The sequence below is a fragment of the Cyprinodon tularosa genome, unplaced genomic scaffold (genome assembly GCF_016077235.1).
Source record: "Cyprinodon tularosa strain WSP-4 unplaced genomic scaffold, ASM1607723v1 ctg583, whole genome shotgun sequence".
NCBI lineage: Eukaryota > Metazoa > Chordata > Actinopteri > Cyprinodontiformes > Cyprinodontidae > Cyprinodon > Cyprinodon tularosa.
This window is the reverse complement of record NW_024039322.1, coordinates 628277-645135: the sequence shown is the minus strand read 5'-3', so window position 1 is coordinate 645135 and position 16859 is coordinate 628277. Positions and strand designations below refer to the sequence as shown.

Below are 16859 nucleotides of genomic sequence, written 5' to 3'. Positions count from 1 at the left end.
GAGAAGAAACAAAGTGTTGTAAATCCCGATCTGTGTAAAAAACCCTGAGAAACAGCTGCAGCTGAAGGCCTCGACAGCAGGGAGCTGCTATTCGACTGAAACCACAGAGGCTGCTATCACTTCAAACCCTACAAACACACAGAGAGCTCAAGGGCAGCGCCCCGCTCCATCCGTTCAACATAATGCTCCTATTCATTCCTCTAACAGCCAGGATGAGAGCTTCCATGATCAACCACACTTTCCATGCTGCTAAACAAACAGCTCGATACTTTCATTTTAAGAACCAGAGTTTTCCTTTTTTTAAACAACCAGATGAGAGGCAGGCCAGTCCCTCCAAACCAAAACACACATCTGCCCTCCACATTATTGTCATCAACTCCAATCTAACCCAAGCAGTCTGCAGCAGTAGGTGGAAAACTATGAACAGGGCTCACATTCCTTCAGCCTGACTCGGAGCGTCGTCAAACATCCTGGTTACAAACAGGAAAAAAAGGGGTTTTAAAAATAAAACACTTCACCGAAAGTGACTGTCAGAGCAGCAGGACGTGCAGCTCGGCGTTTTATGGATGCAGCCAGGACAAAGCCACATGTTCAGCCTCTCATTCCATTCTATCCTCTTCCTGGATTGCCAAACAAAAAACAGAGTGAAACACCGGCCACTTTATTAGGTACACCTGTTGACCCAAATCTTTAAACAGCCAATCACATGGTAGCAACTCAATGAATTCAGGCATGTGGACATAATCGAGATGATCTGCTGTAGTTCAGAGCATCAGAATCGAGGAGAAAGGCGGTTTTAGTGACATGGTGGCTTGATCCAGACGGGCTACTCTGAGTATTTTGGAAACAAGTGATCTACTGCAATTTTCCTGTACAATCATCACTAGGGTTTACAGAGAACGATAAAACATCCGAGAAAGAGAAAACATCCAGTGAGCGGCAGTTCTTTGGGCGCAAATGGGTTGTTGATGTCAGAGGAGAATGACGAGACTGGTTTGAACTGATAGGAAGGCATTGGTAATGAAAATAACCATGCATTACAACCAAGAGAGCATCTCTGAATTTCTGCATCTCTGAACGCGTCAATCCTTGAGGCGGAAGTCCTGATGTAGACCCCACCAGGTACCACTCCTGTCCACTAAGAACCATAGACTGAGGCTTCAATAAGGTCAATAGAAGATTAGAAACCCGGTGCCCCCATTTCTCCCAAGATTCAGATGTTAGGGTCAGAATTTGGCCTCAACATGAAAGCATGGATCCCTCCTTGTTTGTATCAACGGTTCAGGCTGCTGGTGGTGGTTTAATGTGTAATATTTTCTTTAGACATGTTGGGCCCCTTAATATCAACTGATCATTGTGTTAATGCCACAGCCTACATTAGTATTGTTTTTTTTGGACCATGTCCATCTCTTTATGATCACAGTGTAACCATCTTCTGATTGATATTTCCAGCAGGATTATGCTCCATCTCATAAAGCAAGAGTCATTTCAGACAGTTTATTGAACCCAATAGAGCACCTTCAGGATGTGGTGGAATAGGAGATTCATCATGGATGTGCAGCTGACCAATCTGCAGCATCTACATGAGGCCATCATGTCAATATGGACCAAACTCTCTGAGGAGTGTTTCCAGAACCTTGTTGAATAAATGAAGTTCTGAAGGTGAAAGGAAGTCCAACCCAGTACTAGCAAGGTGGACCCAATATAAAGCTCGGTGAGTGTATAAGATAAGCTGCATCGCCTCTCTAAATGTTACACACTGCTCCTTTAAGTTAGATCTTTGCATATTCCAACAGACTGGTCTTCTCTAGCAGCAGATAGATCTGCTTTGTAGGACAGAGACATGACTGAGAGCTTTTTAAAAAGTTTAAAGCAGAGATGCACTGATCCAATACTCCGATGGGATATCAGCTCCAATATTTACCAATTAGCTGGATCGGATGAATGAGGCAGATTCGGGATTCTAATCCAGACATTTCTACTCTTATTGATATCATACACAGCTATACAGTTACAGAGATCAAGAGACTTTAATTTCATGATTGCCAAGCTGATTAAATCATCATACAGAGCACATGCAACAGATAGTGATGATTTATTTTTGCTCAGTTTTTTCCCCTAATGGTGATGTCAAACATGATGGCTTTACTCATAGTATACCGCCAATTCATTCAATATTAGCATCACATATCGGCTGATACACTCAGTCCAGTTATCGGTATTACAATGGATCATTCAATCTCTAGTTTGAAGATGAGCCTTTAATCCAAATGAGACCCAAACTGCTTCTACCTGATGTTATAAAGTTCAGTTTATCTCAATGAAATTAATAGAGCTATAGTTTTTTTTTTTTTTTGGTCAACAACCCTACAATATGGCGCCCTGGCAGGGTGAGAAGCCGTCCACCTGGGAGCACCATGCCATCTGCTGCGCTGCTCTTTCTAACATGCAGCACTACATATTAGACTGGTAGAAATGAGCTCAGATTATGGGAGCAGCACCAACCTGCAGCTCCAGCATCATCCTTGCCCAATTCCTCTATTCACTCCCCAACAGTCCACCATTGCTTCTCTTTAGCCCAACAGGGCTTTATTTTTGCCATTTCTCTTCTCACCGATCACTTTTAGTTTTTTTTGACTGATTTGACTGCTGAAATTACTCCTCTGTTTCAGTTAAACACTAAATAATCTCAACTTGCATCACTGTCACATGACCAAACAGATGTTCAAAAACAAGACAATCGCAGCTTTTTCATAAGGATCCTTGATTAAATGTGCAGAAACATTGTCCGGTTAAAACGGCTGAGAAGTTCTTTAAAGTTTCTTCTTTCTTATACATATATATATAAAATCGATTAAACTATTAAATGGAATAAAAACGTTTACATCATAAAACATCTGAATCTTTCTAATCACAGCCAGCTGGTTCTGCATCAGGCTGTAACTAACCGACAAGAGACGAGGGAAAACCCTTCGCTCTGAGCCAAGCACCGCCCTGGGAGGGTTTTTAGAGGCCGTGCCAAACACAAACCTCATCCAGGGAAAACAAACACACCTGCTTGGATCACTAGAAAGCCCCTCAGAGGCAGCAGCTAAATGCCCCTTCCCCCCGAAACAGTAAACAGCTGAACAAAGCCAACAATGCAGTGCGTCCATTACGAGCCCAAACCAGAGACTTCCCCTCGCTAACAATGAGTGCCGAATGCCGGTGAGGTCATCTGTGGGGGGGGTGGGGGCAGTGGGGGGGGGGGGGGGGGGGGGGGGCAGTGGGTTCACCGACAACATAACACCATCTACATTCTACCTTCATTCTGCTTTACTGTCCACCTGCATAAAAAATACATTAGCTTAAAGGATACCAAGTATAACAGTATTTATAAAGTTTCATCTTGGCTCAGGGGAGCAGAGTAAAGGTCTGCAGTGCTGAAGCTTATAGTGATGGCTGTTGTAACGATGGAAATAAATAAAATGGATGTTATTCTCATTCATTGCTTGTTGTCAAACAGGGCCTGCAAGAGATGCATTAAAAACACTCTGCAGGAGTGTTTGGATGTTTTTGAAAGGCCCAAATGTCAAAATGTTTGAGACAAAGCAGTTGTGATGCGGATTCAAATGACGGAATGGCTGCAGGCCAAATAACTCCTGATTAGATTCCCAGGATGACCTCAGCCTATTCCTGGAATCACTGTTTTTTTTTTAATTAGCTGTAACAGGCATATTAGCATAAATGATCAAAATTAATGCGTAGTGGCAGCCGGGACTAAAACAATATGTTCCTTTGGAGTAGTCTCCATTTTTGGTCATTCTTATTTTTTACTTTACTCTTTGGAGCTATATAATCAAACTGAAGAGCTGACTGTAAACAATCTTGGTGCAACTCTATCCCAACCTATTAAGTCGTGCAGCAATTATAAGAAACCAAACTAAGCAGGAGTAAATATTGAGGTCCAGTAACAAAAGTCATGTTGATGGATTCAATCTGGTTTTGTTTCTTTTCACCCACCAATCTGTAACAATCTACAATGAGAGTCAATTCTTTCAATTTTTTACAAAAAAAAAAGAAAAGAAAAACAAATTGCTTCAAATTGGCTACAGGTAAGAAAACCAGGCAATAAAAAAATAAAACTCGTGATATCAATATCCTACATCAATATGAATTTCAAAGCCACTAACCAATATTTACATATAAAATTATATGCATTTTCCATCCGAAAAGATAAAAAAAATAATTATCAGTCCAGTTTTACTTACTGGATCCATAGAATTTTTTAAACAAAAAATACCAGATATCATTGTGATTGCAGATATATCGTACATCCTATAAGAAAAATACATCTCAGTGGTGCAAACTGTCCTCACATCCATACATGCGAGGACTTCAGTCTGGATTAAAGACGCTCTGGGTAACCTGAACTAGAATATGAATTTCTGTTAATTTCCTTTGTCTAATGAGGAAAACATAGATCGCTTTTGGTGTTTATCCAAACTGAAATACATTTTTTTCTTTAATTTGTCATTTTTTTCCATTTAATTGTGATGCAAATTTTGAGTGAACTTTAAAAAAAAATCAAATGTGAGTTAGATGCGTTTCCATCCCCTGGAGCATATTAACGGCGCCATGCAAAATACTTTTCTTCTCCATTATTAACTTCAATTAAAAGCTGATAATAAATTGGTCTACCCTAATTGTTTTTGGGGTGTTTATTATGCCTCAAAGACAAATATTGGATTAGCAGCTAAAACAATTTCCAATTTCAAATATTCAAAAAGATTACATTTTAGATGCAAATTAGTCTTTTCTTGGGGGGAAATCTGAACCTAACTTTGAATAAAAAACTGACTGGGATGGAATCAAAGTTTGGAGAAATTAGGTCATGATAAACCCTTTAAGTGTTCCTGTTAATCAAGTGTTTTAGGAAGTTTTGGCGTTCTATTAATGTTCCAGTTATAGTTCCTTTCTTCAGAATTGGACAGAATTTCTGCAGAAAGTTGGACAAGATCCCAGGAGCAGCAGCTCATTCCCTTTAAATAGGATCCACAGCGCTGGTCACCTGCGCTGTATTATGAACAGAAGCTAGAGGGACGGACTGAAAGCGAAATATAACCCCCTCCCCTCGCTATGAGAGAAAGATAATCCTGCTGAATCAAATCAAATCAAATCCCTCCAGAACCTTCTCCTCAGTTCCGTCCTCCTCCAGTGGTTCACAAGCCTTCAGACTTTATGTAAGACCGTTTTCAGATGGTTGGACCACGTCCGAATCGGACAGTAAAAAGAAGCAGAGAGAATCAAGTGATTTTCCAGCCTTCATATTCTTGCAGCTGTCTGTTTTTTAGCGCTGTGATTGGGCGGCTGGACCCCTGTGAAACAAAAGCTCCTCTGTGCAGAGCTCTGCTCCTGCTCCTCATGTTTCGGCCGTTAAATAAGAGCTCATGATAAGCAGCCTTCAGCTCACAGAGACGGCATCTCAGAGTTTGTGTCTTTTTTAGATTTGGGTCATGAGGGGGGAAAACAGATGAGACATGCAGAGTTACGTACACCCCCGGGACATCAAGGAAACGTTAATTATGTGTACTGTTCTGGCTGTGTAATAAGACACTGTGCTGTTTGATTGTTCTCAGGGTTATTTCTACCCTCTGGGATAAGGGGAGTCATACTGTGTTATTAGGTTCATCTGGGAACTGTAGGCTAAGTCATCATTGGCTCAGAGGATTCAGAGAGAGGAAGTGTAAGAGTAGCTCTCCGGCTCTGATTTCCCCATCACTTACACCTCCGCTCAAGACCAGAATTACAGAATCAGTCTCGTCCGACGTAGAAAACGGTGGCGCGGCTGGATGCCAATCAGATTCTGGACTCTTGGGGTCTCCATTTTTACTTTCAATCCCCCAAAATAACTGCAGCTCATCAGTGATTGGGATTATTTTTAGCCTGAATTTGCTTCTTGTAAACATTCTGGCTGCAGTTTCTTTATTCTGCTGTTTCTATTATTACCCGCTTTATTATTTATTTCCATATGATTACAGTGAAAATTTGGATTCAAATAAACATAAGAGGACCTGATTAGGCCATATGGGACTGAATTTGAGGAGGTTTAGGTAACATTTGAGCATAGTTGGATTCAGTATATATATTTTTTTACAATTGTGATATAATTTCTGCTCTAAGTGGGTCGCTCTGTCAGCTAAAGGAGTTTTAGAGTCTATAAACTCCATTACTAAATTAGCTGACGATTATTTTGTTAATTGATTAATCCAATTAACTGTTTCAGCCAGAATAGCAATTAAAATCACGATAAATACAAACAAACAGCAAAAAAAAAACAGCTAAGCGTATTAGTCAGAAAAAGCAAGTGGTGGGGAAGGGGTTAGTTACCCAAAGCTTTCAGTAGAAACCTAGAAATAAGAAAATAGAAAATAAACATTTCAAAATGTAAAAAAAAAAAAAAAGGAACTTTATATAACCTTTATATATTTCTAACCGACCCGTTCCTGCTTAAACGAAACACTAAAGATTTCAGGTTTCCTCTAAATATTCCATACAGAGTCAACATGTCCCCTCTTCACACAGATCGCCCCACGATTCTCTCCAAATGCTCAATCTGAAATGAGATCTAAAGTAAAGATGACAGCGTCTCAATGCGTCATTAACCATCCGAATCACTGGGAGGAGAGAGAACGCCCCTGGATTGCTGAGGAAACCCCTCACCCTCGGCGGGAGGGGAGGGGGATTAAGCCCTGGAGGACCGTGTTAAAGCAGAGGATTAGAACGGAGCAGAGAGACGGAGAACAGGGTGGCAGGAGAAACCAAGAGGTTTGAATAACGGTCTGATTAATGACACAAAGGAGCAGAAAGTCCAAACAGAACATTTCATCCTTCCAGCCAGAACGCTGAGGACTCTCGGTTAGCTGGAAGATAAATGCATGTGATTCCTCCCTTTTTATCTCATCAGCTGGCAAATGCATCATGTAATCCATAACTCTCTAACCGTATCTCTCATCCCTTAGAATATTAAAGTCCGACGATTAAAACCTGTTTTGATACAGATTACTGAACAGAAACGAACCTTGTAGAATCATTTAAATAAGCTTTAATCAATCTGGATTTATTTCTGACCCCTACAAATGTTCCCTAAAACACACTTCTTCCACACTTGAATTTTAACATTTGAAACAACATTTCATATCTTTACAGCAAAGACGTATGAATCTACAAAGCTGAGGTTGTATAAATGGTAAAGGGGGGTAAAGTGTTATTATTTCCCTGCTGTTTTAAGCCTCTATGGACCAACTTGAATCAGGTCTATTTTCAAACCTGAAACACTGAGACTTCTCATCTCTGGGCTGGATTATCCAGTCCTAAATACAGATCCTTTTAAGCTAGGTTGTGATCTGTGTTACCTTTAATTTGCTTGTATAAACTCAAACAGTAGTTTTAATGCTTTAAACCCAGGGTTTGTGAACTAAGAGGGTCTAGAGAGGATTTAAAAAAAGCATAATGCCCTTTTGTTTATGACGGAGGGACAATTTAGCTCAGGAGCTAAAAAAAACAAACAAAACCAAGATGATTAAAGAAAAAGAAAAATCAGATGCCATAAAGCCCTTTAATTACCAGAGGTTTTTCAATTTTACCCGTTTTTGTATGGCTATGAGGAATAAAGTCTGGAAACTTTAGAATTTTTCCTGCATATTTATTTAGAAAACAGGATAGAACTCCTGTTAAATCATCAGGACTTTGACAGGCGGTGCACTCCCTGCACGTCAGCGCCCTGCTGCATGTTGAACAGCTCCAAGATACAAGAAAGCTGTCCAAGTCTGACTCATCCATTTATTAAAATGCCTTCTGTACAAACACACACACACACACACACAGATGTGTAATGTTAACCCACAGTGACTCTGGCTGCCGGGCCAAAGCATCCACATCATCAGGGCTCTAAAGCAAGATAAGCTGCATGTGACGTCACCGTTTCTTCTAGAGTTTCCACATGTTGCACAAGTTTCTTCACTACAACTTGTTAGGTTTTAGGCTTCAAATGTATTACAATCGGCTTTTTTCCTCTCATATTGCGTTTGGTTTCATTATCCAGAGACCTGCTGTGACCTACTGAGGTATCGAGGTAAATCAAAGTACTAAAAAGCTAGACCTTCAAGGCGGCTAATGTTTTCTAACTGTTCCTAAAGTCCTTTTAACCAGATTTTTGACAAAGCACAAAGTTTAACTTGCCTTTTCAAGTCAAAGAAAGTACAGACAGATTAGAATTTACAGGATATACTGTTGTCAGCTCATCCAGAGCAAATATAACTTCTTTATTCACAGCAGAAAGCTGAAAATGATAAATCAACATTTTAAAATAAGTTATTGATTTAGACAAATTAATATCAAATAATTAAAAAAATAAAAAACAAACAACCAAAAGGAAAAAACGGTTATGCGTCATTATAGCAGCAACAGCAATGGTTTTCCTGTATTAAACCAAGAGTTTGTTTGAAACCTTCAAACATTTACACTCAAATCTCTTTGTTTGAATCCATCCAGCCATAATTTTCACTCAATGCTATCACTTCTGATGACTAGTAGTTCTGTTAACCGGTGCGGCTGATCCCTTTAGTAAAGCTGGGAATTTTCTGGAGGGATTTAGAGCCGCTGGCATGGATTTTCTCCAGCAATCCGACACGTGCCTCACCCCGGAGGAGGGAAACAGATCAATCCACCAATCGGCCAATTTACACCAAATCTACCAGCAGACATTTTTCAAAAACTTCACTGAGGTGGACTTTTTAACCCTTGTACGGTTAATGAGATGCTACTTAAAATGTTGACATCTTTCAAACCACTGATCAAATTTCGCCATATGGCTGCAACTAACGATCATTTAGCAAATCAATTATCTGTCGAATATTTTTTCAATTAATCGATTAACAATCGGATAGCCAAAGGTTCCTTAAAGAAGATTTTTTTTACAAAAATAAACCAGTTTAAACTCAAACTTTTCCATTTGAGGAGTTCTGGATAGAGCATATTGACAGATGAAAACTTTTATTTAATCTTAAATCCAAAACGTTTACATACTTTACAATTTTCATATAACAACTGCTCTAAGTTTGTTTATCTGTCACCTAAAAATATGTTTTCGAGTCTCTATACTCCATTTAACGATTAATGGAGAACTAAATTAGTTGACGATTATCTTCATTCTTGATTAATTCAATTAATTGTTTCAGCCGTATTTCCCTGACATGAGTGCAATATATATATATATATATATATATATATATATATATATAGGAATTTCAGGGAATTTCCATCCAATTGCCATCAGATTATTTCAAAATCTACATCTTCTTACTCCTGTTGATCATTTCAAGCAGCGCTAAGTGCTGAGATGATGTGAGCAAACTGATTTCAGCTTTCTGAGCGGAGTTCCCCCATATTTCTGACATTTACAGTAAGAGATAAACAACTGTTCAAACAGGAGGTCCGACCCATATAGGCACCATCAAGGTAAAGGGGAACCTGTAAGGATCATGGCAAACAGCTGCATTGGGGGGTAGGGGGGGTTTCTTCTGTGGTTTAACTGAATGAGTGTGAGCAGAGGAGGGAGATAACCACAAGCTGCAGAGAAGCAAGTCATGCTGTAACTGTAGGCCTGTGCCAGCCTGGAAGCATTTGTTTGGGAGCCATTAGTGAACATTTAGATCCATCTGTGTGGGCTGTCCCGTCTCAACCTCAGCTACAATCACAGCACTTCATGGTATCCTCATGCACAATCCGACGAGGAAAACGACTCTTAATCAGAACTACAGCCGAAAATTGTAAAATAAATATATATATTAAAGTTTGATGCTTCTTTGTTCACATGAAGTTTAACCTAAACGGTAAAATCAGAAGCCCGAGGCGTTAAAAGCAGTCCGTTCTCCCAGGAACAGCTAATCTAACGGGCCTCCTTCACCCTCCTCTTCCTTACCTCGGTCAGGGGCAGGTCCGGGTCCAGGTGGGTGAAGCTGTGCAGCACCGCCGGGCTGCGGTCCTCCACCACCTCCAGCTTCACCCCGTCCCAAATGCTCCGAACCTTCCACGACGAGTCGAACATTTCGAGCAGCTGTCCCGGCTTAAAGCTGCCCGCCTGGGTTTCAATCCCCGGGAGAAAGACCATGGAGGCTTGGCGGGCGGTCGGTAGGTCACAGCGGGACAAGCATCTTTGACGGGTTTTATCTGAGAGGTTTTGGTCCAAAGGCGAAGCGCAGCAGCTGGTTCGGCTCCGTCAGATGAGTTAAAGCAGCTCTGCTAGATCATCCTGCGGTCTGAGGCGTTCAGGAGCATCAGGACTCCCAATAAACGCCGCCCACTAGCTTATGAGACCTTCACGAGCCTCGGAAAAACTAAAACCTGGTAAAGAAATAAACCCGACGGCATAAATTTGTTCCTGTTAAAAATAAATTTAACTTTATATCGGTATAAAAGAAATAACAGATAACTTATTAAAATAATTTGCTGTATTTTTATTTGTTAGTTTATCTTACCGAATTATATTTGCCACACATTTTCTATGTATTTAGATTTTTAATGATATTCTAATATAAAATAACAAAAAGCTAAATCATTTTTGCTCGTGAAAATTAAAAAACACAAAAGAAAATGCTCCTTGAAATAACACAATTGAAAAAAATGGAATAATGGAAAACTTAATTTAAAGAATTTAAAAACAGAAAAAGGCTTATAAAAAAGCTTTACTGCTTTCATTTAGTAAAAAAAAATAAAAATAAGTTAAGGCTATTGACAAAAAAATACTTTCTAAATAAGCACTGAGATGATATAGGAACATAAATGTAAACAAGTATTTGTGAAGGATTTGTACAAGCATAAAAACGTTTTTTAGAGACTCTAAAAGCATGTTCTCAGGCATTTGTTAACTTTCTACATTTTTCTATGAAATCCTTAAATTCATATTTTATGTTCAGTCGTGGATTTTGTTTTTAATCTTGGAAAGTTTTTTATTCAACTCAACCATTACTAAGTAGTAAAAATTATAAAACAATAATGATGTAAACTGGAATAAAGTGAAGCTTCCTTATGAGGACAACTAAATGCATCTCTACAGAGATCTAAACATGTAAACAGCTTATGAACTCCCAACTCTTGAAGTCAGCAAAGGTAACTATATAGCACTATAAAAGCTAAATGTAGGGAGTATGCAACATTTACAGCCTTCTCTACATGCTGATTTTGAAATGTCGGAGGTGTCCCTGAAGGCAAAGTTAACTCCTCCATTCTTATGTCATGCCTTAGGGGAAATGATGGGCCTGTGTTGTTTCTGCTCTCACTATGGCAGCAGGACAGTATGGGAAAAGAAAACAAAGTAAAGTACAGTTTAATCTTCCTGCTTACAGCCTCAAATCACATATTTACACTAAAAAAGGAGCAAACATTAAGAATGTAACTCAAATAACTTTTACCCTGGCATTCTCTGAACACACAAACTAAATCTCTTAACATTAAAAACATCCTGAAATAATCTAACAGAACTGGACACAAAATATAAAAAAGCCTTTTAAATTCTGAATTCAATAATTGTATATATATACACACACCTCTCTTTAATCATGTTTTTCCATTTTTTTTCCTGTAAACACCACAATTTTCCCATTGTGAGACATATTGTTAACCCACTCTTCATATAAGGTGCTAAAAAATCTATGTTTTTTGTTTGTTTTAAATTTAAATATTCATGTCTTGGCAAAGGAAAATTATAACCTGTATATTACATCCAGGGAAATATTTGTTACTTTTTTCACTTAATGCTTATTAAAGATCTGTTCACTTTTTTCCCTATAATGAATAAGTAAAAGTCTGATTTTGCTATAAAATGACCAACGTTTTTCCAATGTAAAAGATCGCAGTGTGGCAACGGGATTATTCACGCAGTCAAATTTCTGTGGATCCATCAGTTCCTCTTTCTTTGCTCTCTATTTTAACACTTGTGCACTATAAGTAAACAGCTTGAATGTTTTTCTACCAAATGTTGAACTGCACTTTTTGAACTGAGAAACTTCAGTTTGCACAGATGCATCTAAACAAACAAAAATAAGGGATTTCTATATAATAGACGGCTCGAAACAGAGTGCTTAAATATCCACTTCACAGCTGAAATTATCGGCCCTTTCACCTTTGTGGTTAGAAGCTGACCGCTTTTTAACATCGTTGTATACACTAATTTTTTGTCTGTGATCTACCTGGACAAATTTCTTTTCTGATTTCCAAAACACACCACATAATCGACAAGAGGACGGTTCCTGAAACACCCACTGCGGTTTGAGTTGACCATAAAGATAGTTCTCTGATGTGTCATCATCTGAGCTGAGGAGGATCTCACAGGCAGCAGAATCAACAGGAGCTTCAGTGGATTTACCATCCAATACTGCCTCCTGGAGGATAGCTGAAGGAACACAGCCCATTATAATCAAACTAACAAGCTATCCATCAACTCAATTACATGAGCTACCAAGCTATTTAGTTGATTACCAGCTCAAATCAGTTCAACTCCGTTTTTTAATCAGCGGTACAAAACAAATGGCTGTAAAAGCCTGGAGGTTTTCAGTGTGGTACTGAAATGCCATGCAGGAGTAATAACTTTGCAGGAGAGGAGCAATGATGAGGATTTCAGAGGGAAAAACATCAATTGAGCAAAACATGTAGGACTAATCAGACTTTTCTAATTCTGGGTTTTATAATCTGATGCTGTTGCACAGAAAAAGAGAGAAGAAGAAAGGATTCACTAATGAGATGAAGCCACAGTTCATGAAGCCTCATGTGAACAGGTCACCACCTACTGGTGTAAAGCAGAACTACAGTTTGTAATAAAATCTGTGATTTTTTTCCCCTTTTAAGTTCCTTTGAAATTGTTAATAGTTGGTGTGTATAATAAAACCTTTTGTAAGTTTTTTTTTTAAGTGTATAATTTTTGTGCAAATTGGGCAATGATGAGCAAAATGAAAGGTGTTTGTCATTTTTATTCAAATATAATAGTTTTTCAACATTTTTTGTTTTTTTTTAATTCAGGTTGGAAGTTGTGTTCAACCAATCTTTTGGCTAAACCGACCTAATTTGGCAGCATTTTTACCCAATCTATATTTTTACTAGGGCAAACCAATGCAAATTAGTCTCATTAGCCAAAATATGTAAGTATAATCCGAACTTTCAAAAGTCAAAGGTAGGTCTTGAACCATCAACCACAGGAGAGGGAGTCTGCATCTTACAGATGACGCCTCTTATGTGGTTAGCTGTGCAAAGGAGAAAATACTACTTAACACTAACATTGCAACTGTGTCCGGTGGCTTGCTCAGATTTTGATCATTACATTGCTTATTCTAACCTAAATAGTTTTAACCAACTAGATTGGTTGTTTTTCCAACCAATCTATTCTTAAGACTTTATCCAAACTCTATCCAACTGACAGCAACTCCTACAAACTCCCACATCTTGACTAAAAACTGAGGCTGTTTAAATGCCTGTCAAAATTTTTGCGCTTCCTGAACCGCTTCCCGAAGCGGTCACATGGTGTCACGATAGCGAGGCCTCGGACGTCATCAATTTTGGTTCCTCCTCTAAATGAATCACGCATCGACACGCGCTTTGGAAAACACCCCCTCTCCATTATTTTCGATATGCCTCGAAGCATCGACTCATCTCATAACATCACTAGGATTCACCCTGAACAACCAATTAGAAAGATTCCTAACAGGGTCTGGAAAAGTATGGAAAAGAGCAGGTGGAGCAGGAATAAACAATTGAGTTTCCAGACTAGCTTTCTTATCCCATTCTCTAAAGAGTTTGAAACCTAGAGGGTGGATCGTAAAAAAAAGAAAGAGGATCTCAACCTGAAACCCAGAGATCGTAACCAGAGGCATCACAACAGATTTTAATGCGCACAGATTATTTCTCCGGATCTTTCTGGATGTCTGGGCTTCATTACCACAGCTCTGCATGAGAGCAACCCAGAGAGGTTAATCTGGACTCTCTGCAGCTGTGCAGCCCCAAACATCTGGGTGAAGCTCCCCTCCAATGTGAATACTCTACTTAATATTTGTGTCACAATTTATTGGATGCAAAACAAGGAGCATTTAGGGAAAAACATCTACTTTGACTTCTTTAACCATTCCTAACAATCTAAGATTTGAAGCTCATGGTGGATGCTGATATCTGTCATTGATCTTTAAAATCTCTCAGAGGGGAGCAGAAGGTCCGACTTTCCCTCCAGGGTGATTTGAGTGAAGCTCTTCTTCCATCTGCTTGGAATCGATATCAGTTTCCGCTCCGACATGATTTACTGTTCCCTGAGGAGAGTGACGCCCTCGCCCCCCACCCACCACCACCACACAAGCAAAGAGAGAAACGCGCGATTCTTCTTCCACACAGCTGTGGAAGATTCAGGAAGAAAAAAAATAAAGAGCCCAGAATGAAAGCAGGGCAGATCTGAGACCAGCTGACACACATGTGGTAAATGATTTTAATTTTGGCGAAGTTCAAATGGAAATCAGGGCAGTGACATCAGGAAGTTATTCTCGTCCTGGAGACACTGAACAACTAAAAAAGTTTGTTTTTAACTGTCAGGGTGACGTTTAGAAAGGCCCGGTCGCCCCTCAGGGGGCGGCTCTCTGGACAGAACCAGAGCGCTGTGGTCAAACTGGGCCACTGGTGGAAAATAAAAAGCCGATGGGTCAAACAGACGAACTATAGTTATACAAGCATGGAGGGGGAAAAAAAGGCAAACAGATGGAGAGAACAGAAAGGAGCAAACTGAAGCAGCTCAACCTCATCATTAAAAACCTGTTAAAAGATGAACAATGATGACGTGCAAAATCTGAAGGAATTTATTAATAAACTTTGAGTCTCTTTAGCTTTTTAGTTAATATCCATTAAACGCATAAAATCTTAAAGTTTCAGCGAGTAAAAGCTGGTATATAGGGCTGCAAATAACAATTATTTATTATTTATTATATTTATTTTGCAAATCAATTATTAAACTTTTCAATAATTTAAACCACCTCAAAACTAAAACTCTTTCCCTTGGGGAGTTCTGGATAGAGCAAATTGACAGACGAAAAAGTTATTTAATCTTAAATGCAATGTTTTTACAATTTTGGTAGAATTACTGCTCTAAGTGAGTCGCTCTGTCACCTAAAGGCACGTTTGAGTGTCTCTATACTCCAGTTAATGATTAATCGCTTACTAAATTAGTTGACGATTATTTCAATATTCGATTAATCATAAATAATCCGATGAATTGTTTCAGCCCTACTGATATCCCTCCATATTTTTGCAAATATCTTTTTTCCTTGTATTTTTTCCTCATGCATGCATGAAATCAAGTAACGCTCATTCATTAATTACTCTTCGTTGTTAATGTTTTGTTTGCTTTTTCTTTATTTTAAAACTTGAGTAACATTTGTTATTATTGTCATTTTTATCAAGTTGATGGTTGAAGAAAAAGCTATATGAGCTTTAAGAGCACTCTATTTCAGATAATCTCTACTTTAAAATGTCTGCTGACAGAGCAGCCCCAATATATGTTGAGAAATAAATGCCTATACAGCCAGGAATTGGTCGAAAACAAAAAAGGTTTTCATAAAGTGGTCTTAATTCATGTATGTTACATTTTAACCACCAAACGTAGGGAAACTGACCCCACCGACTGAAGATTCACATTTCTTGCCCCAGAAGTTTCTAAATCACAAATGTATGCTCTGCTGACTCCCAGAACGCATCTAGTTGAGCAGATTTTTACTTAAGATCAGGAGTTTTATAAAAAGCTGAAAACTTAACCTCTAGGAGATGAACTTCTGATGATGTGAGGGATGTGTAACATATATGCATTCAACGCCTTTATTGGCCAATGTGTCTTATTTTTAAACACATCTGTATTGGTTCGCCAAGTAGAGTTTATTTTCCATCTAGGTTTTGTTTGTAGAGGCGGTCATGTGGTACAAGTCTGGTCAGTGTGTGACAGTGATAAGGATGCATTGCATGTTTGGGGTTTGAAGCAGAGCAGGAACATAAGGGGGGCAATTATTTATTCAGGGTGTTGAAAGGCTATTAGAATATATATGAGATCTGTTCACACCAACTCTGAAGTAATCCCAAGCTGTAAAGTAATCAGTTTGATTTTTAATCAAAGACGCTGATGATCAGAACTAAGTAGAAGTATTAATTTATGAATCATGCCACTTATTTGGCTGCTAATTATTGCAGGAATAAAAAGAGTTTTCAGCTGGATTGTTATAATTGTACAGAAATCAGGCAGAGATTCATGTTTCCTGCCTCGTCGTCTCAGACGGACAGCTCCTGAGGTCAGCCGTCTGAGTCGCTTCATGTTGCACGAAGCCGGGGGTCTGGAATGACGGTAAAACCCAATCAGATTATTGTCGGTAAGAACTCTTGGATCCTGTTTTAGGTGCAGAGATCAGTTTGCTCAGCAGACAGGAGAGGCAGAAAAGCATAACAGGATCTATTTGAATAAAAACAGCTCCAAATTTGGCGTTTCCCCCTGAACTTTGAAACGGAAACTGAGGTTGGGGAGCATCTTCTCCTGCTCAGAAACCATCAGTCACACACTGCAAATATGTGCATTATTCCTTTATGTAAACAGGTAACAAAATGTGCCCACTGAAAAAGATGATTTATGTTTAAAATGAGAAAAGAAATAATGTCAGTGTCTTATTTCAAGTGAATAACAACAACTTATCTTATTTCAAGGGCAGGAATACTCATTCCATGGAGAGATCATCTGAATTAAATGCTAAGATTAAGGTCAAATACACTTAATTTAGGACACTTTTTTACCTATAATTAGATCGTTAGATTGTCAG

The 16859-nt window shown here is 38.9% G+C and overlaps 1 protein-coding gene across 6 annotated transcripts in view; it reads right to left on the bottom strand.

Moving 5' to 3' along the window:
• LOC119797460 (ral guanine nucleotide dissociation stimulator-like) overlaps nt 1-16859 on the bottom strand; it is a 52516-nt gene that overhangs the window by 14153 nt on the left and 21504 nt on the right. For 2 of the 6 annotated variants that reach the window (XM_038306530.1, XM_038306531.1), the window contains exon 1: nt 9962-10306. The exons of 3 other annotated variants lie outside the window; for them this stretch is intronic. In XM_038306530.1, coding sequence (XP_038162458.1) covers nt 9962-10150 — 189 coding nt within the window. In that variant the 5' untranslated portion in view covers nt 10151-10306. Of the gene's footprint in view, nt 1-9961; nt 10308-16859 lie in introns of those variants that run through there. One more of the 6 variants, XM_038306532.1, reaches the window with a different exon arrangement.